The 21,171-nt window shown below is 45.5% G+C and overlaps 1 protein-coding gene across 4 annotated transcripts in view; it reads left to right on the top strand.

Moving 5' to 3' along the window:
- Positions 1-21,171, top strand: part of EMCN (endomucin) — an 81,448-nt gene that overhangs the window by 51,051 nt on the left and 9,226 nt on the right. For all 4 annotated transcript variants that reach the window (XM_084860238.1, XM_084860237.1, XM_084860240.1 and 1 more), the window contains 3 exons: positions 14,081-14,131; positions 16,223-16,318; positions 17,756-17,780. In XM_084860238.1, coding sequence (XP_084716364.1) covers positions 14,081-14,131; positions 16,223-16,318; positions 17,756-17,780 — 172 coding nt within the window. The remainder of the gene's footprint in view (positions 1-14,080; positions 14,132-16,222; positions 16,319-17,755; positions 17,781-21,171) is intronic.

The raw sequence follows: 21,171 nt of genomic DNA, 5'->3' as shown, positions 1-21,171 counted from the left end.
AATCTGCCATTTTGGGGCAAGGTGATTGAGCGGGTGGTGGCGATGCAGTTGAAGGCACACTTGGAAGAAGCCAATTATCTAGATCCATTTCATTTGGGCTTCAGGCCTGGGCATGGGACAGAAATGGCCTTGGTTGCCTTGGTGGATGATATGAGGAGAACTTTGGATAGAGGTGAATGCGCCGTCCTTGTTCTCCTCGACCTCTCAGCAGCTTTTGATGCCGTTGACCACGGTATCCTCCTGGACTGCCTGGAGGGGTTGGGCATTGGAGACACTGTATTACGGTGGTTCCGGTCCTTTCTCTCCACCAGGTACCACAGGGTAGCACTGGGAGAGGAGGTTTCAGACCTGTGGCCACTCACTTGTGGGGTGCCACAGGGTTCCATCCTCTCCCTGATGCTATTTAACATCTATGTGAAGCCGCTGGGGGCTATCATCAGGAGGTTTGGTGTGTGGTGTCATCAGTATGCGGATGACACACAGCTCTACCTCTCGGTCAAATCTTCACCAAGGTTGGCCATAGAATCCCTGTCCAAATGTCTGGAGATGGTGAGTGGCTGGATGGGGAGGAATGAGCTGAACCCTGACAAGACTGAACCCTCCCTGAATCCTACAGGGAAGGGAGATGTAATGTTGGAGGTAACAATGGTTGTAGGCACATGCACTGCAACGGAGAGAACAGCTCTGATAGCGCCCAATAATAGGCTTCAGACACATGTAGGAAGAAAGCCAGACTATGAGGCACATGGTCTTTGATGTCTATATACTAATGCCCAGAGTATGGGAAACAAACAGAACGAATTTGAACTCTTAACACATGAGGGAAATTATGACTTGATAGGTATAACTGAGCCTCGGTGGGATGATTCTCATGACTGGAATACAGCAACTGAAGGATATAACTTGTTCAAAAAGAATAGGAGGAACAGAAAGGGAGGTGGGGTTGCACTGTATGTGAAAAATACATATCTCTGCACAAAAATACAGGAGGATGAGCTTGGTGGCCCCATCGAGAGCATCTGGATCAAAATATATGGAGCAAAGAATAAAAGGAACCTGGTGGTCGGAGTCTACTACTGGCCACCCAATCAAGGAGAAGACGAGGATGAAACTTTTGAAAAGCAAATAACCAATGTTTCAAGGAAGCATGATGTTGTAGTCATGGGGGACTTCAATTTCCCCGATATTTGTTGGGAGACAAATTCTGCAAAACATGGCCCCTCCAGGAAATTCCTGACTTGTGTGGCAGATAACTTCCTCCTACAGAAAGTAGAGGAAGGAACTAGAGGATCGGCTATCCTTGACTTGATCTTAACCAACAGAGATGACTTAGTGGATAAAGCAGCAGTTACAGGAACTCTGGGGGAAAGCGACCATGTTGTACTTGAGTTCTTGGTTCTAATGGAAGCAAAAGCCGAGTGTAGTCAAACGCTTACCCTGGATTTTAGGAAAGCTGATTTTAATAAACTCAGAACAATGATCAGTAAGGTCCCATGGCAAGCAACTCTAACAAGAAAAGGAGTCCAAAATGGGTGGGAGTTTTTTAAAAAGGAAATTCTCAAGGCACAATTACAAACAATTCCAACAAGAAGAAAAGGTGGAAGACAACAGAAGAAGCCAATGTGGCTTCACAAAAAGCTTAGGGATGACCTGAAAACAAAAAAGGACACATATAGGAAGTGGAAAGAAGGCCAAGTAACAAAGGATGAGTATAGGCAGGTAGCACAGAATTGCAGGGATGGTGTCAGGAAGGCTAAAGCTGAGAACGAGCTGAGGTTAGTGAGAGATGCTAAAAACAACAAAAAGGCTTTCTTCAGCTATGTGCACAGTAAAAGGCAGAGGAAAGAAATGGTGATTCAGCTATTAAATAAGGATGGCAAAACGATAACAGATGACAAAGAAAAGGCAGAGGTGCACAATTCCTACTTTGGCTCAGTCTTCTCCCAAAAGAGGGTCTATGACCCCCCTGGCAAAGGTGAAGTACAGGCTGAAGGGGCAGGATTGCAGCTTGAAATCGATAGGCATATGGTCAACGAACACCTAATTACTGTGAATGAGTTCAAATCTCCAGGGCCAGATGAACTGCACCCTAGAGTAATAAAGGAACTGGCAGAAGAACTCTCAGAACCACTGTCTATTCTCTTTGAGAAATCATGGAAGACGGGGGAAGTGCCAGATGACTGGAGGAGGGCTAATGTGGTCCCTATCTTCAAAAAGGGTAAAAAGGAGGAACCTGGGAACTACAAACCAGTCAGTCTGACATCAATCCCTGGGAAAATTCTGAAGCAGATGATAAAGCAATCCATCTGTACGCACCTTGAAAACAATGCAGTGATTACTCGAAGTCAATATGGATTTGTCAAAAACAAGTCCTGCCAGATGAATCCAATCTCATTTTTTGATCAAGTAACCTCCCTTGTGGACTGTGGGAATGCTGTTAACATAATATACCTCAGCTTCAGCAAAGCTTTCAATAAAGTGTCCCATGATATCCTGATGAGCAAACTAGCTCAAAGTGGGCTAGATGAAACAACAATCTGGTGGATCCACAGTTGGCTATAGAATTGGACTCAAAGAGTGCTTATCAGTGGGATCGTCTCAAACTGGGGACAGGTAATGAGTGGGGTACCGCAGGGCTCAGTCCTGGGCCCAGTGCTCTTCAACATTTGTATTAATGAATTGGAGGAGGAGGTGCAGGGAATGCTGATCAAATTTGCAGATGACACAAAATTGGGCGAGATAGCTAATACTTTGGAAGACACAAACAAAATTCAAAGTGATCTGGATAGACTGGAGCGCTGGGCAGAAAACAACAGAATGACATTTAATAGGGATAAATGCCAAGTTCTGCACCTAGGAAAAAGAAACCAAATGCACGGTTACAAGATGAGGGATACGTGGCTCAACAACACTACAAGCGAGAAAGATCTTGGAACTGTTGTTGATCACAAGCTGAATATGAGCCAACAATGTGATGTGGCTCCAAAAAGGCAAATGCTATCTTGGGCTGCATTAATAGAAGCATAGCTTCCAAATCCTAGGAAGTACTAGTTCCCCTCTACTCAGCACTGGTTAGGCCTCATCTTGAGTACTGTGTCCAGTTCTGGGCACCACACTTTAAAAAGGATGCAGACAAACTGGAGAGGGTTCAGAGGAGGGCAACAAAGATGATCAGGGGACTGGAAACAAAGCCCTATGAAGAGAGACTGAAAGAACTGGGCATGTTTAACCTTGAGAAGAGAAGACTGAGGAGAGATACAATAGCGCTCTTCAAGTACTTGAAAGGTTGTCACAGAGAAGAAGGCCAGGATCTCTTCTTGATCATCCCAGAGTGCAGGACACGGAATAATGGGCTCAAGTGACAGGAAGCCAGATTCCGGCTGAACATCAGGAGAAACTTCCTGACCATTAGAGCAATACGACAATGGAACCAATTACCTGGGGAGGTAGTGGGCTCTCCCACACTGAAGGCATTCAAGACGAGGCTGGACAGCCATCTGTCAGGGATGCTCTGACTTGGATTCCTGCATTGAGCCAGGGGTTGGACTCGATGGCCTTGTAGGCCCCTTCCAACCCTACTATTCTATGATTCTATGATTCTAAGACCGAGGTACTTTTGGTGGGAGACAAGAGGAGGTTGGGGGATGTCGACCTGGTGTTGAATGGGGTACAGCCACCCTTGAAAGACCAGGTCCGCAGCCTGAGGGTCATTTTAGACACCCAGCTGTCCATGGAGGCTCAGGTGTCAACTGTGAGCCGGACAGCACTGTACCAACTCCATCTGATACAGCGGCTGCACCCCTACCTTCCCGACCATCTGTTCCCATCGGTAGTACATGCCCTGGTGTCCTCTTGTCTAGACTACTGTAATGCACTCTACATGGGGTTACCCCTGAAGATGGTTTGGAAGCTGCAGCTGGTGCAGAATGTAGTAGATCGCCTGATTAAAGGCAGCCGCTGGCATGATCACATCACTCAGCATGATCATATCACAACATGATCACATCACCGGCATGATCATATCACAACAGATATCACATAAACATTATGGACTGGTTGAAGGAGTTGCACTGGTTACCAGTTGTTTTCTGAGCCAAATTCAAGGTGTTAGTTTTGACCTTTAAAACCCTATATGGTTCTGGCCCAGCCTATCTCAAGGAGTGCCTCTAGCAGCACCAGACAGGCTGCTCAACAAGATCAGGCTTGGATGGCCTTCTCTCTGTCCCATCAGCCAGGACAGCTAGGCTGGTGAGGACGAGGGAGAGGACCTTCTCTGTGGTGGCCCCCACTCTGTGGAACTCCCTCTCTAGGGAACTCCACCATGCCCCCTCTTTAATGAGCTTTCGTCATGCATTAAAAACATGGTTGTTCAGGCAAGCAGTTGGGGTGGGTTAGGGTATTTTTCCCCTTCATGGATCACTGCCTTGTTGTGGCAAAGGGGCTTGCGTAACTCAGTGAAGTCATAAGCTATGCCGTGCAGGGCCACCCAAGACGGACAGGTCATGGTGGAGAGTTCTGACAAAATGTGGTCCACTGGAGAAGGAAATGGCAACCCACTCCAGTATTCTTGCCAAAAAAACCCATGGAACATATCACAAGGCTAGACCCTGATGCTGAGAAAGATTGAAGGCAAAAGGAGAAGGGGACAGCAGAGGATGAGATGGCTAGATAGCATCACCGATGCAATGAATATGGACTTGAGCACACTCTGGGAGAGAACAGAGGACAGGAAGGCCTGGGGTGCTATGGTCTATGGGATCATGAAGAGTTGGACACGACTGAACGACTGAACAACAACAAGGGTATTTTTAGAAATACGATGTTTTAATGTGGAATTTTATTGTTTTAAACTGTTGTATTATTGTACATCGCCCAGAGTGGCCAGGTGACCAGCCAGATGGGTGATTAAGAAATTTAATTAATTAATTAAGTAGTCTGAGACTTTGCAACTAGCTGGCAAGAAGTCACCTTGGGGAGCTGCAGTGACATGCTTTTGGGGAACTGATGTGGCTTTAAAGATTAGCACTGCCTGTCTGGATGCCTGCTCAACTCGTATGCTTGTAAATAAACAGATATCACACAAACATTATGGATGGGTCCAGATGGTACAGTAAACCATGGTTTGACACTACCTGCACAAACCTGGAAAAAGCTTGAGGCTCACCCCTCACCCCTTCCTGCCCTCTGGAGTTCCCTCTTCCTTTCCCAGTTTGTGGCAAGCTACTATTGGATGTTATATCTCAATCAGCAAACTGTGATTTGTTCTTGCCCTCCAAACCAGGGTTGGTAGGCAGGATTTGCAAACCAGTAAGACATGCAGTAAGACATTTGATATCAGAAGACATATAATCTTCATTGACATCAGCTAGTCCCACCCTATAAGAACTGTAGTCCCTTCAGCTGTGGAAATTATAGTTAGGGTGGCCATGTGTCCTACTTTGCATTGAATAGCCCTCTATTTGAAGGGATGTCAGAGGACAGTCCTTTACTTGAGGGTACGCTCTTTTGGAAGGACTGTGCAGTCCAAGACTGGTTTAAAGATGACATTCCATAAGAAGAAACCATCAACAGTTATCCCTGGGCAGCAAACTGAACAAGCACACACATCACCTGGTCACAGTCTTCCTTACTATGTGAGTCTGAAAGAGTAGAATCATAGAATAGTAGGGTTGGAAGGGGCCTATAAGACTATAAGGTTTACTTCTATCATTTGAAGTATTTTCAGAATGCAATACAATATTTATACATTTAAAAAATAATTAAAAGGTGTGTTTTTAATTTACCTTACATTATAGCATCCTTTTTGAGCAATCAGAAGTGATATAATTTCAGTTGGTTGCTATCCAAAAAGAAAGGAAGGAAGGAAACAAATGGCAAGCTACAGCAGCTTATTTAGTCAAAGGACCATTTCAGAATACGATGGAGGAAGGTTAGTTTGGGAGTCTCTTTCTCCCACACCATCTGTTGGCCTGTTAAACACCCACTAAAATGAGACAATTTGAAATATTCAAGCCCAGTATGCCAAAAATACTAGGTTTCCCCCCTCCCGTTTTCATAGTTCATTGACCAAGAACAACTTATTTCAGACAATATTGCTCTCCTCATTTTTCAGCAATGAGTCTGGATGTCTTTTTTTTAAAGGGCAGCTTCCCCTCCAACTCACAGCCCCCCAAAGGATCATGTGGTTGATTCGCAAGAAATATGGAATCATAGAACAGGTGCAATTAATCTGTCCGTCATTGTCTACTTCTTTGGCTTTCTACATGGATAAAGCTGATGTGATGCAATCACTCACTGGCTGGCTGTTTTCAAAGATGTGAAGTGAAAACCATTATACTATTGAGCAGATATGCCAGATGAGATCATCAGTCCAAAAAGGTGAAATGGACAGAGGGATGGGAGGATGGATGGAAGTTCTTGTGCAGGCCTCTGGCAAGAGTGATCTGTCCCTTCTATGGCAGGCTGCTGAACAGGGAAGAGGAGAGAGGGGGGGGTGTCATCAGACAAGGCAGAAATCCTGCACCCCAACAGGGCTTTCTTCTTCTGGAGTCTTTCTGACATCACGATCGGCACAATACACATGCCTCCCCCTTTTCGGTTTGGGGGGGGCATTTCCCTTGTACAGAAGTTCCCTATGTTCCATTTATATAGCCACTAGATGACACTGCGACCTTACAGCAATATTGCGGGTTTCCAGAATTACACATCGTCTTTAATTGTGGTGTAATTTATTACTACATTATCAGCGAGTTAAAACATTGCGGGATTAAGCTAGAAATCCTCAGAAGAGGCACCAGAGGATGCCAACATCATGAAAAGCACCCACAAACGTCCGTGAGGGACCCACCATGAGTGCGCAATAAAAGCCTCATGTGATGACATCCAGAGGGAGAGGAGTGGCAGAAAGAGAGGGGTTAGCAGAAAGGTGGAAAGGGGGTTGGCAGAGAGAGGGAGAGAAGGGGTGGCTTCACCCCTTTTGTCTCCAGTCACTCTCAATGCCAGATCTGACCCTTCCCAACCCTAGCTTGCAGTCCCTAAAACATTACCACCAATGAAATATAGCCCTCAGTGAGAAAAGATTTCCCCACTCTCCAGCCTAGTAGATTGTCCAACTGAGCCAAAGTATATTTGCTCAGAAATAAGTCCCACTTCATTCAGTGGGGCTTATACCAAATCAGACCCACTGGCCTATCTAGCACAGTACTGTCAACACTACTTAGCAGCTCCTGTCCAGAATTTCGGACAGGTGTTTCCCAGCCCTCTCTGGTGATTCCAGAGACTGGACATGGGACTTCCTCCATGCAAAGCATGTGCTTTACCAGTGAGCTGCAGACCCTACTCTAGACACATTCATTCAAAGAGTTCTTGGCGAGGGAGAAAAGGTTGCAGATTCCCCGAACGCTTTCCCTACCCTCTGAATTTTCTGATGGTACCTGTCTCACCCATACCTGTGAAGTAGTTCAGAAGGAGAAGGTGACTAGAAAGAAAAGCTAACAGATGTGTTGGAACTTCATTATAAAAGATTATAGCTCATAAACCCCCGCATTGTGCTATCCCCCGGCATACATCCAAATGCCACAGGTCATCTTTGGGGGTCCTTCTGTGCGTGCCCCCATGGAATGAATTTAGGTGGGTGGCTACAAGAGAGAGGGCATTCTCAGTTGTGGTGTCCCACTAATGGAATGCCTGCTCCAAGGAGACTCACCTGGTGTGTACAATATCATCTTTTCAGCACCAGACAAAGACATTCCTTTTCTCCCAGGTATTTTAGATTTTATAGTTTAGAGAAGCCATAGACTGCTGGAATGGCTGCTTTTATATTTTTTTATATTGTAATTCTGTGCTGATTGTTGTTATTGTTGTTTTTATAATGTACAGTTTTTAGTCTTTTATCATGTAACCCTCCAAGAGATGTTTTGCTATTGGGTGGGCTAAAAATACAATGAATGAACAAATGAATTTTTGAAGCGGGATCTGATCCAGATTCCATTTTAAGGGAAGCCTCCTCTGCAAAGAGCAGGGCCTTCTCAGTGACAGCCCCAATACACTAAAATTCTCTTCCATGTACAGCTTCCTCCCAACTGTCCCTTGGAAGGCAGGTCAAAATGTTTCATGTTTCAAAAAGACTTTGATTACTGATCTGCTGTTTATGGGTTATGCTTTTTATGTGCTGTTTGTTGTTTGATGTTTCATCTTGTCTTAATAGATTTGTTTAATATTGCCTTTTAAATGTACATGAATAGTGGTATAAACAAATTTTAAATATATCAGAATTACAGGCCAGAGGGCTAAGGCAGAGAAATGGATCTTTGCTGAAGTCTGTTCCATAATTCCATAGCTGTTTTGTGGTTTGAACTGGGGACATCATACTGCATGCCCTTAACCATTAGAAAACCTCAGGCTCAGAGGCCAGATCCAGTCTTCCAGTGTTGTCCATATGGCCATGCCCCGTTTCCCTAGCCATGACCGTTTTTTCCCCCACTACCAACCATTTGGTGGCTTCCTAGCTTTCATGCAGTTTTCCCCCATTCTTAAAGGTTGAAATGCCTCTCCTAAGGTTTTGCTACAGGAAGTAAAATTAAAATACACTGGTATTTCTGCTTCACTCCTTTTGCCTTCGGCCCCACCTGCCACTGTGGAATGTGGAATGTGGCTTCTCTGAAATGGAGTTCAGCCCTCGGGCTGAAAGAGATTCAACCCCTCTGCAGTAGACTATATTAGGTACCAACACAGAGATATAGCAGTTATGTTCCTTTGGTTGCATCATAGATAAATCTATCAATAGGAATGCATTCCTTCTTCCATTATTTACTCTCAAATTATTTTTAGCAGTCAGAAATCCCTCTGCTGCCCTTAATTGATATGGACTTAATGGAATGAGTTATTTATATGTATGGTGTGCAATTCATACAAGTATCCGTGCACGGCATTATGATGGATTGGTCATCATGCCCACAAATTTCTTACAGAATGAGGTACATAATGTTTTATCTAGTGCTGTGCCAAAAATTTCTCCCATTTTTTTTCCCCCGACCATTCTCATTCCAATTTGACAGAAGAGAATTTGCTTTTGAAAAGAAATGTCAGAGAAATTATCATGGGCTAGGTTTGGGTTTCTTGGGCTTTCCTTACATAGGAGGGGGCTGAGGAGTGAGCATAAGTGTCCTGTTTTTTGTTGTACAATCATCTCTCTGGCCACCTGTAGCCTCCTCAGCTTCCTACACTTCAATCAAAGCCCAGTTTAAGGCACCACAGAGTAATTCCTCCCATGCGGCTTTTTCAGATCAGGACGTGCAGGCAGCCTGGGAGGACAGCTGTGGTTAGGTAAGCTCAAAAACACCACAAACATAAATTATAAAACATCCTGAATGAGGCAGAACAATGGAAGCCTCTTTCATGGGCGGGGGGGGGGGGACTTTCAGGAAATTGGAGGACAGATTTTGGCAGAGTGCTCACTCCACCTCATCCCTGGAGCTGGACACAACACTGCCCCCACCTGCATTGTGGTGGATGCAAACTGGGGGCCAGCCTGCCAAGACAGTTGATGCTGTTGCAGTGCAGAAAAACCCAAACCTCTTACTAGAAAAGAAAGAAGCTGTGCTACAAGCCCTGCCAATGGGGAGCCCTAGCTGGGAGAAACTGTGAGAATTTCTCCTCCCCCTGGAGAAATTTGGTGAAATTGTCTCCCAAATTTCTCTGCCGACAAGTAAGGTGGAGAATTTCAAGAGGCCATCTGCGCACAGCTCTAATTTTATCTCCTTAACCATTTAGTCTTTACATAGAGTATTTTCTTTATATCCTAGAAATGTTGGGATAAAATCAGTGAACAGGGAGGATCAGCCTGTTAAGTTTATTACATTCTGCTAGATGCAAATGGTTTTGATCTAACATACTAGATGATGGGCAACTTGTAGCCTTAGGTCTGCATGTAGGCCGTGCCTTAATTTTGTATGGCTCCTCCCAGCATAATTTCAAAAGCCCTCTGTACCCGATCAGTTCAGATTCTTGGCAAGAGTAAGCTATCCTTCCCCCCAGCAGCCCACTGGAAAGGGAACAGTGGAGGCTGGTGGCTCCAATGTAAGTGGGGTGGTGAATCCACTCCAGGTTTTAGTCAGAACTCTAAAGGAGCTCTCCAAGGTGTGAAGCACCTCACTGACATTGGAGCCACCAGCCTCCACTGGAAGTAAAAAAATATCACCTAGAAAGTAGCTGTCTAAGTATATAGAAAAGTTCAAGAAAACATAATAATGAATGCCAGACGATCTTTGGCAGAAATAACATCACAGGGTAGAGAGGCAGAATATCGCTGATGAGCATAAGATCAACATTAAGTCAATAACATTGTACCTGGATCAGCAAAAAAAAGAAAAAGATCTAATTTTAATGAGACCACCAATGTCAATGAAGTGGGCTATAACAAAATCCCTGAAAAGTGTTAGATAAACCATGCGCTACAGTTAAGAAATTAATTTTCTTAAAAATTATATATAGACAGCTCACTCTCTGAAACTGTGAAGTTGAGATACTTGGATTTAATCCAACTTAAATCTCTTTGAAGCAAATCATACTTAATTGGTTTAAACCCAAGTATCTGAAATCCAGGGAGTGAAATTAGGTCAAATCTGAATGAACTGGGCTAATAAGTTGAGTTGTTGTGGATTGGTCCGTAGCTCATGTTCTTCCTTTCTGGTAAGCTTCTTTTTGAGTTAGAGGATGAGTGGGCAGCTGTAGGCTTCCAGTTCCCATTTTTGCATGCAGAAGATCCCAGGTTCGATCCCCGGCATCTCCAGGTAGGGCTAGGAAAGAATCCTGCCTGAAACCCTGGAGAGCCACTGTCATTTGGGGTCGACAATACTGCGCTAGATGGGCCAATGGTCTGACTCAGAATAAGGTAGTTTCCTATGTTCCTGACATGTTCAGTGGTCAGGAATGATGGAAGATGGAATCCATCATCATCTGGAGGCCACATGTTGCCCACCCTTGGGTTAGAGTGACTTCAGATGTGATGAAGAAAAGAAGGGAACAGGAAACGCAAGTCTCTGCCAGTTTTTGTGTAGTCTTCTCAGGTTTTGTGTAGTTTTTTCCACGTTCCAAAAAGGTTGAAATGACTCTCCTAAGGCTTAAAGACCGGCAGTAAGAGCTTTAAGCGACAATATGTGGGCAGTTTTCTCTTTTGGCCACACCCCTTTTTCCATTGGCTCCACCCACCACTACTGAAGAAAAGAAGGGAACAGGAAACGCAAGTCTCTGCCACTTGGTATTTCCATGTTCCTCCATTACGCCCATAATTTTCCCATTATGAGATGTGTAAACACTCCATTAACTTTTTCCTGTGGTGACATTAGAAAGCAAGACAAGTTGTCCAGCTAAATTAAGGGTGAAGAAATTAACTCTACCTGAGGAGCAGACCTGGTCTACACATGCAGTGGACTGAGGTGGAAATGAAGTGGTAGAACTGTGAGGTAGTAGAATAGAATATATCACTTTAGACTGTGAGCTTTTCTACACTAGGCATTTATTGCGCACTCATGTTTCCTCACTCATGGTAGTTCGTGGGTGCTTTAAATTATGTTGTCCTCCTCCAGGGTCTCTCCTGTGCTTCCCAAGCATCTTTGCAGGGTATTTTTGATTGGGGAGAGGCTGGTATTTTGGAGAATAGCGGAATGAAATGCTAGTATAGTTGCTAGTTGCACAATTCCGCTATACTACAGTGCCACCTAGAGGTTATGGAGCAGAACATATAGAAAAGCAGAGAAGGAAAAACCCCAGGAAAAAAAAAAAAACGTGTCAAGGATCTGATCTTAATCCCATAAAGAATCCCAGAAGCATAAGCAGGTTAAAGTGGCAGGTTAAAAGCCTCACCTACAAAAGCTCTACAGGTTGGGCAGGGTGTGGGATGTCACATTTTTAAAACACTCCTTTGCATATAAAGTTAAAGTAAAAAAAACTTCCTGCAAGAAGAAAACAGCATAACAGGGACTGCTGTTTTAGAACCTTTTCCTTTGATATGCTGGGGGCTGGGGGGCAGGGTGCTTTCAGGGAGGTTTTTGTGTGTTTAATGTAGTATTCAATGCATTCAAAATGGCACTCGCCACGTGCAGTGGTGCAATCCATTCTACCACCACCCTCAGTAATCATTCTGCCGCATTCAAAGGATTACATGTCATCAGCCATGGTGTGGGTGTGTGAGAGACAGAGACAGAGACCGTGTGTGTGTGTGTGTGTGTTGCCTCCTGGCAAGAAAGCAAATCTGTGTGAAGGGAGACACACTGCCTGGTTTAATATGTACTCTACATTACCTCACCCTCAGGCAGCCCTAGACTAGGGGCTCCTTCACACAGAGTTTTTATCCTACTATTGAGATTGGTCACTCACGGAAGTTTGTGGGCCCGTGAAATGGTGTCGTGCACCTCCAGGGCGTCTCCTGCACTAAGTGACCTGTATTCCACTTTTAAATTCATCACAGATAATGAGCTATCAAATTACCCCACTGTGTTCCACTTGGGTTCCCTCTGTGAAAAGAGGAAAAGCAAGAAGAGGAGCTAGATCAATGAAACATGTGAAAGACTCAGATATGGGGGGAAAGGAGGGGGAAAGGGGAGCTGGGAAAGGAAGCACGTGTAAAGGGAGTCCGTTGCGATCCTGCATTTAAAACAGAAACAGAAAGCCCTGTTTCAAATGTAGGATTTTAGGCTGATGTAGAGATGTTCTAGCTGCCAGAAACCTAGGCGAACCGTGCAATTGGCGCCCCCACCCCAAACCCAAAGGGTAGGCCTAGCCTGACGGTCTTGCCCCTGTTTTCCATTTAATGAAAGGGCAACCCCTCCATACACACACACACACACACACATCTTCAGAAGCAGAAATATTATCATTTATAGTAAAATGTGCCCAAAATGTGTGTGTGTGTGTGTGTGTGTTTTACTAAGCACTGTATGAGCACAGAGGGGCTGAGAAAAACAGCAAGGGGGGGAGCACAGCCATCCACTCTGCAAAGGAACAGAAGCCCTCCACAATGCCCAAGGGAGGTCCCTGGAAGAAGGTCCCAGTCGCATCCTCAGGGCGACATGGCCAAAAAGATGCTGCTTGCCCCTTTGCCCTCAGCCCTCCGAGGGCAAAGGGAGTGGCTGCTCTCAGGGGAGCCTCTCACCCCCTGCCTCCAACTGCGAGCAGGAGCAGAGCAGGAAGATATCCCGTGTTGCCTCGCTCACCTCCACAGCCTTGGTCCTATTCCCTCTGTACGCGCATGTATTTTTTTCCTCGAATTCGGCTGCCCGCTTAACTTGGTACCCTAGGTGACCACCTAGTTCGCCTATATGGACAGGAGGCCCTGCTCTCCCTGGATATGCCTGCAAGTTTGCGTGTGATGGGAGAGAGATGGAACAACCAAAGTGACTTCTTTCATCATGATGATATCACTCTTCTTCTTTGGAGCAGGGTAGTGCAAGGGGAGGGAAAAAAGCTGTTTTTTTTTTTCTTTTCTTCTCCTAAAGAACACTGTACACACAGGCCAGGGAAGACAGGATGACTAGGAATGGGCGAACTCACCCCAACCTGCGCTGCGTGCCACTCACCAAACCCCCACTGGCTGCCTGACCCTGTTCGCGGAGCACACAGAGCTGCTGGGTGGTCCGTAGGTGCCTGGTGAGTGGTACACAGCCTCCTCCTTGACCTTTTCTGTAAATTGCACTTCTGCACAAATGGTGGCCATAAAGCATCCCATTTACACAAAATTACATGTCTAAATGGTCTAATTGGAATCATGATTTACAAAAAAAGGCTGAGCCACCATTTTGAGCAAAATGGTGGCTCAGCAGAGCAGCAGGCTGCCGTGCTTGCCCAACTTGGGGGGGGGGGTCCACAGACTGGCATCCAGGAGGCTGAGCTGGCAGGAACCTACCGAGCTTGAGCCCCAAACTGGAAGCTCGCAAAATCCCTAAGGATGATCCCTCTTGCATTGATGAATAAACTTAATGTGTCCTATCCACTCCAAATTTCCCAGTTGTAGCTTTTCGAAAGAGCAGAAAACATGACGGTGAACTATGAGTCTTTTAATTTGAACACATTCCTTTTCCCATAGATGAAACTAAAAACGTAGGCCAGGAAGGAAAAGATGATGCCTCTTACAGTGGTGAGTAAACTTGATGTTTTCGATCCCCTCCCCATCAGGAGCTTTTGCAAGAAGTCGTTTAGCTCTAAGGGAGCTGCCAAAATGAAATTGTCAACTTTACCTCAGTCCTTGCTGGACCGCAAACCTATGGAAAGTGATCTGCCCGTCTGTCTAGACCTTTCTGAAAGGGCGACTGGATAGAATGAGCACAGAACTGACTCTGCTTTCACCTTTGAGCTCCACAATCTGAGCTCTGAGGATTGAGGTCAATGCGATAGAAGTGGAAAACCTGAATCGCGTCACCTTACAGAGAGCAGGCATAGGAATATTCATGCCCAATAACAATAAAAGAATCATTCATGGCAAAGAATTCAGTGCATGAAGACTTCACGGTGTTATCTACAAACCACTGCAACCACAAAGGTTTGGGGGTTACACTCTCTGTGCGGTACATAAAAATAAACATGGCACATCTGCACAAAAAAAGAGAGGCTTTAGAGCACAACCCCCGTTAGGTGGAAAGCTCCAATCTCGGAGGCTTCCGAGTACCCTACCCCTTACCGGGCTGCCACCATTAAGGCAGAAGGAGTGATGGGAGTGATTTTTGCCTCTCTGTCCTCCTTTTTAATGTTTTCCTCTAGATGACCTCTGAGCCTGTCTAGAGGAGTTGCATGGCCGGGGCTGGGGCTGGAGAGACCACAGAATACAGCAGATCCCAGCCTCTCCCCTCCGCTCCCCTCCCACCCAGACACCCCCTTTTTCATCTCCCTGAAGTTGGATTGGTGACCTTGGGAAGCAGCCACCACAGCTCTGCCACAGCAACTGCGAGGGGCGGGGGAGTGGGGAGGGATCAGAACCCTGTCTAGGGCCTCAGGAGGGGGACTCCGGAAAATGCTATGGTCCCTGGCAGTGGAGGCTGGTGGCACCAATGTCAGTGGGGAGGTGAATTTACTCCAGGTTTCAGTCAGAACCAGCCAGAACTCTAAAGGAGCTATTCAAGGTGCTGAACCCTACCCCCCCCCGAATGAGCTGAGCACCTTGGATAGCTCCTTTAGAGTTCTGACTGAAACCCAGGGTGGATCGACAGCCCCACTGGCATCAGAGCCACCAGCCTCCACTGGTCCATGGGATGCTGTCCCAGGGACCATAGGACTGCTCTGCTTGCTACCAGGCCACCAGCCTGTGTGTGCATGCAAAAGGTCCTCGGGCTTGCTAACGTCATCATCATATAGACTACAATAAGATCAAACAGAATATCGAAAGACAACGACCTGAAAAATGATTTAACAATAAAAATACTGCAGTAAACTTAAAAACAAACTTTCTGAATTTAAATGTCAAATCAGTTCATAAATACAGAATTCATAAATGTATTTTATTATCCCCTTGTTTTATATAAGCCATGTTTTAACCCAAAATGCACACATCCCACTCCAGCTGCCAATATAGTAAACTGTTTGGGAGTACCAATAAAAAAAGACAGATGCTTTGGACTACAACTGCCATCAACCCCAGCCAGAATGGTCAATGGTTTGGGGGATGGTCATCCATATGATCTGGAGGATGCCACATTGAGGAAGGCTGGCTTATAAACACACTCACAAACATATTCACACGAACTGGAACTATACTGTGTTGTGGGCAACCCTTGTTTCGTAATTTTATTAATTTGGATGGGGACAGTGTTATGGCAAGGGTAGGCGTCCCGGTGCCTCCAGAGGTTTTGGCCTACAAGTCCCATCAGCCACAGCCAGTGTTGCCAACCTGTGGGAGTTGTAGTCCAAAACACCTAGTGGGCACTGGGTACCCTACCCCTGCCTTAAGGTCTGAGAGAGAAGTGTATATATAGATGCTGGCAGCGGCAGCACAGCGAAGGTACTGCTTTTACCTCAGAAATGGATGCAAGTTGGCTTATTTTCTTTCATTAAGATTGTAAGCCTGCCACCTAGTGGTTGGCTGGAATATTGAAGTTAGATGACTACCAGTGGTATGTACTGAAGAGAATGATCAGAAAAGGCATCAAAACAGAACTTTTTTTGTATTTTATTTTACTTGAAGAATGGTCCATTGGCAGCGTGTTTGAACTAAAATAATTTTCTCCATGACCTACAGGTATTATTTTGCCGGTCATCATTGCCTTGATCGTAATAACCCTCACTGTTTTCCTTCTGATGGCTTTGTACAGAATGTGCTTCAAGACTACGCCAGGTATTCAATCAACTTTAAAACACACACACACACACACACACACAGAGTTTTAAAAATATTTTTTAAAATCGCCTTGTCATAACTTTAGCTATGGTAGAAACATTTGGTAGAATATTTTGAACTGACCGGGATTTTTGTGAGGAGTGGTTTTGTTTTGTTTTAAATTTTGATGTTCAGTGGGTTGTATTTTTGAATGCCTAATTTGCATTTAGGGCACAATCCTATGTATGTTTAGGCAGAAAACAGTCCTACAATTCCCAGCATTCCCCAGCCAGCCAAGCCGCATAGGACTGTGCCCTTATTTTATTTAAGTACACTCTAAACCAGGGGCACAGAATTTTTTTGTTGTCACGGGTCACATTCCCTCATGGGTAATGTGACAGGGGGCGCATGATAGTGGTGAGCAGGGCTACCCCCTTTTCTCTCTTTCTGCCTTTTCTCTCTGTCTTTCTGATACCCCTTATCTCTTCCCCCCCCCTCAATCTCTCTCCCCTTCTTCTCACCCAACAGCCTGCCAGAGGAGGGACAGACCATTCTTGCCAGAGGTCTAAATGGATCCCATGCAGAAGGTTTTTGAAATTAGACCAAGGGATACATGCAGCTTTAGGGCCACAAGTTATCTGCCCCTGCTGCAAACAATCTGCCAGAACATCTTATTCATAAAGACATGAAAATCCTTTCTACAGCTTCCATGATTAGCAAGAGCTTGCTGAATCCCTCGTCTGCTTCACTATAGTTGAGATCTCTGTGGGCATCCTTATCAGATACTATATACTGTACATGACTAGCTTTCTGGCACAACTGAACAAACCGGAATCTTCTGGGGAGAGGTGGTAGTTGAGGCTCGCACCCTTATTGCTCTAGAAAGCTTTTCCACATGATCCAAACAGGTCGTTGGTTCCCTATTGCTGAATTTACAGAACACTCACATTGCATGTCCGATGCTGCTCCTTAGGGCCAGCATTACAGGTAGGCATGGTTGGGCACCTCCCACCCCACTGACAAGAGCCTCCTGGGCTTGCTCCTCTTCTTTTGCCCTTACAACCTGCTTGTTCCCTTGACTCTCACTCTGACCCAGACAACGGCGGAGGTAAGGAGGAGGAGCAGGAGATGCCACTGGCCAGTTGCTCACTGCTTCTCTGCCTGTCAAGCAAGCAAGTGGTAGCAATGATGAGAAAGGTGATGAGGAGCAATAGCAGCTGGTGAGAATGGCAGTGAAAAGACAGACTTATTGAGGGAGGGGGCTCATTGAGGGTGTCTCGCCCAAGGGCTCTCAAAAACCTGGAGCCAGCACTGCTGTTAAAAAAAAAAAAAAAAAAGCCAAATATTCTGGCATGTAAAAGAAAAACAGCTCAAGGAGAAGGCTAGGTGAGAAGCCTGCTCCCAGACGTATCGTGCTGTTATACCAAGATAATGTACGTTTCCTTCTCCTTCCAGAGAGACAAGAGAATATAACTGAACAGTAAGTTGTTGTCTTTCCTTTTATCCTGTCTGCTCCTTGATGTTAAGGGAAAGGGATCTTATAGTCACAGTCTCTCAAAGGTAGGGTAGTTCTTCACCAGGAAATATGGATTTCCACAGCACCCCCGACTCAGTTTGCATTTGTGAGCTGAGCCACGGGTTTTTCTTGAAATCCGGGAACTTTTCCCATTTTAAAAAATTATTATTGTTTTATTTGCATAAATAGAAATTTGCACAAATACCCCCCCCCCAAAACTCACAAACTGGCCCAACTCAATGCAGATCAAGTCAGACCAGCTCAAAGGAAACTAGCCAAAGTCCAGGGGACGGAGCTGATGAAAGCTCAGCGAGCCCCACCCTCCAACATCCCTATTCTAAGGGCCCAATTTTCAAAAAGAGCAATGGCATTCGACCACTAGAAGTAATTCAACTCATCTTGAAGTCCTCTACTTCCCTGTATCTGAAGCACAGCCCTACATCTTCCTCAGGTTCAGAATTATCCCACTGTGGCATTGGCTTTGTAACTATCTGCTACTATCCATTTCTTTCCCAAGACAAATTTCAGTAAGTGGGTGAAACAACACCTCAGCCTTATCAAGAAGGTATTGATATCCCAACAGTGTTTGGCCTGGACCCTTCCCATTAATCAGAGTGACGAGGTCTGTGGCCGGTTACTAGTTTAAAAGAAGTCAGTCAACAAAAATAGGTGTTCTCACACACCCATATACTCAGCAGAGTGCACTGCAACTCTGCATCTGTAAGGGTATAGAAGTATGTATGTAGAGCTAAGCCAAATTTTACAGGAAGACATCACCCCCCTGGAAAAAGGAGGCCACTTTGCAAAGTTTTCTCCAAATACTCTACACAATCTCTTCTGTAGTGGCCACACACACAAGCATATGTGTAATGCTCCATAATAACACTAGGTCCAGGGCATTGTAAAAGATGCAGAATGGTGGCCAGGCTGCCTGTACTGTTGCTGCTACTGTCGTTTGCAGCAAGGGAAAAACAAAACAAAACACCTTAGGAAAAAAGAAAGAAGCTGTGCTATTGTGCCACTGCTCATGCTGGGCCCCAGCCCTGAGAAACTGTTGGAGGATTTCTCCTCCAGCTGGAGAAATGAAGTGAAATGGTCCCCAGAGTTTCTCTGACCACAAATAGAGTGGAGGATTTTGAGAAGAGATTTGTGCATGGATCTAGTTGTGTTGTTGTTGTTGTGACATTTGTATCCCACCTTTTTCCCCGTGCAAGGAACCCAAGGCAGCTCACACAGTGCTTCTTCCCTCCATATTATCCTCACAACAATCCTGTGAGGTAGGTTAGGCTGAGAGTCAGTGACTGGTCCAAAGTCACCCAGTGAGTTTCATAGCCAAGTAGGGACTAGAAGCCAGATCTCCCAAGTCCCAGTCCAGCACTTTAACTACTACACCACACTACACCACACTGGCTCTCTAGTTGTAACAGTATACCTCCTATACCATTGCTACTGGCCTCTGTGCTCACCAGTGTGGGCTTATTTGTAAGGTTGCCATTTGCCCTGTTTTACAGAGGACAGTCCTCTAACTGAAGGAGGACAATCCTCTATTTGAGGGCATCCTCTATTTGAAGGACTGTCTAGTCCATGTCTGGTTTAAAGATAAAGAACTGTAAGAAGGGAGAACAGAGATCTATAAGTTGACCCTCAACATTTAGCATCCAGATAGCAGACTGAACAGGGACACAGGTCACCTGGTCACAATCTTCCCCACTATGGTGTAGTGATGGCAAAGAATTCCACCATGGACTCCAGTGAGGCCGGATTCTTTAGAATCCGGACGCCCCCGGAATCCGTGGCGGAATGGACCACTCACCTCCGCCTCCCCACGGGATCCATCCGGGTCGGATCCCTGTCCACATCGAACCTGCGGAGCCAGCTGCCAGCTCCGCAGGGCTGGAGAAAGTCGATATGGCTGGCAGCCATTGCAATGCCATATCAATGTCTAAGTCAGTCCCCCGGACGCAAATGGGGTAGTGGGTGCCATTTGCGGCATAAAGCTGGTAGATTAGCCTAAATGCAGCCATTTACAACTGCATTTAGGCTAATCGACCAGCTTTACAGCCGCAAATGGCATCTGCTATGCCATTTGCATCCCTGTTTTTGGCTGTGATAGGCTACACAAATATTTGTGTCCGGGGGACTGACTTAGGCAGAGATATGGCACGGCAATGGTTGCCGGCCATATTGACTTTCACCAGCCCTGCAAAGCTGGCAGCCAACTCTGCAGGTTTGGCGCGGAGCCGGCGGCCAGCTCTGCAGGTTCAGCGTGGAGCCAGCCCGGACAGATTCCAGGGGGGAGGAACAGATCACTTCCCCCCCCCCCCGGCAGGCCCCCCTGCGGATGGCAGGTAAGGGAATTCATACATCCCTACTATGGTGGTGTGTATTGTATTTCTATTTAAATGATAGTAATTATTTCCAAATTTGCATCTATGTGTATAAATTAGCATATGCAAATCTTATACAAATATGTCTCCTCTTTTGTTCCTTTTCTTTTTGTGGTGATATATTTCCTCATACTTAGCAATGTGTAAGTAACCACCCTACTTGTTTGGGTCATAAAATTTCAGGATGGGGGCAGCTGAGAAGATTGATTTATTTCATTCCCCTAAAATCAGTCTCTTGTTCAGGCAACATTTTTCTTCCCCAACTCATTTAAAGGTCTTAGCACCGTAAACAAATTTGGATGGTAGCATCTCAGTTAATTTATTATCACCAATATATGCCTGTTCTGGAACAGGAGTGGGTGTTTCCAGTTCTCTAATAAACTGTACCTTGTCTAGACCTGAGCTTACACTCTGTCCTTGTTTATATTTTGTTCCAAAAATCATTTTTGTGTAGGCAGAAGTTGCATTTATCTTTATTAAGTCCTAGACTTTATTAAGTCCAGGTGGATGTCCTTGAGGGTTTTGGCATATTCCTCTGCTGTTGACCCAGATACCAAACCGTCATCTGTAAAAACAATAACATGCTTGACATCCTCTTTTTAGCTCATTGAGAGCAAAACTACGTGTTGCGCTAATCCCGTAGCATGTAGCTGAGGCTTATGTCTTTCTTTACTCTCATATAAGTGCACGCAGCCCTGATTTGGATGAGGACCAGGGCGCTCTGGGAAGGGAGGATTACACCTTTCCCCCCACACCCATTTCCCCCCAAATTCCATCACCGCCACACTTAGAGGGGGCAGGGGGGAGGTTAAAAAAAGAAGAAAAATCTCCATTAACTCCTGTGGAGACACTTTCACTTTTTTTAATGGACCTTATTTCTGAGTAAACAGGCATTGGCTCAGTGCCTTTCCATGCTGCCCAGGGAGAAAGAAAAGCCTTTTTCCCCCTTGCCCAGCACAGAAGCGAAG

The sequence above is a fragment of the Heloderma suspectum genome, chromosome 5 (genome assembly GCF_057233095.1).
Source record: "Heloderma suspectum isolate Gila_16-S chromosome 5, 16-S_ref, whole genome shotgun sequence".
NCBI classification, from domain to species: Eukaryota; Metazoa; Chordata; class Lepidosauria; order Squamata; family Helodermatidae; genus Heloderma; species Heloderma suspectum.
Note: the sequence above shows the minus strand (reverse complement) of the source record. Positions and strands in the feature narration are given on the sequence as shown.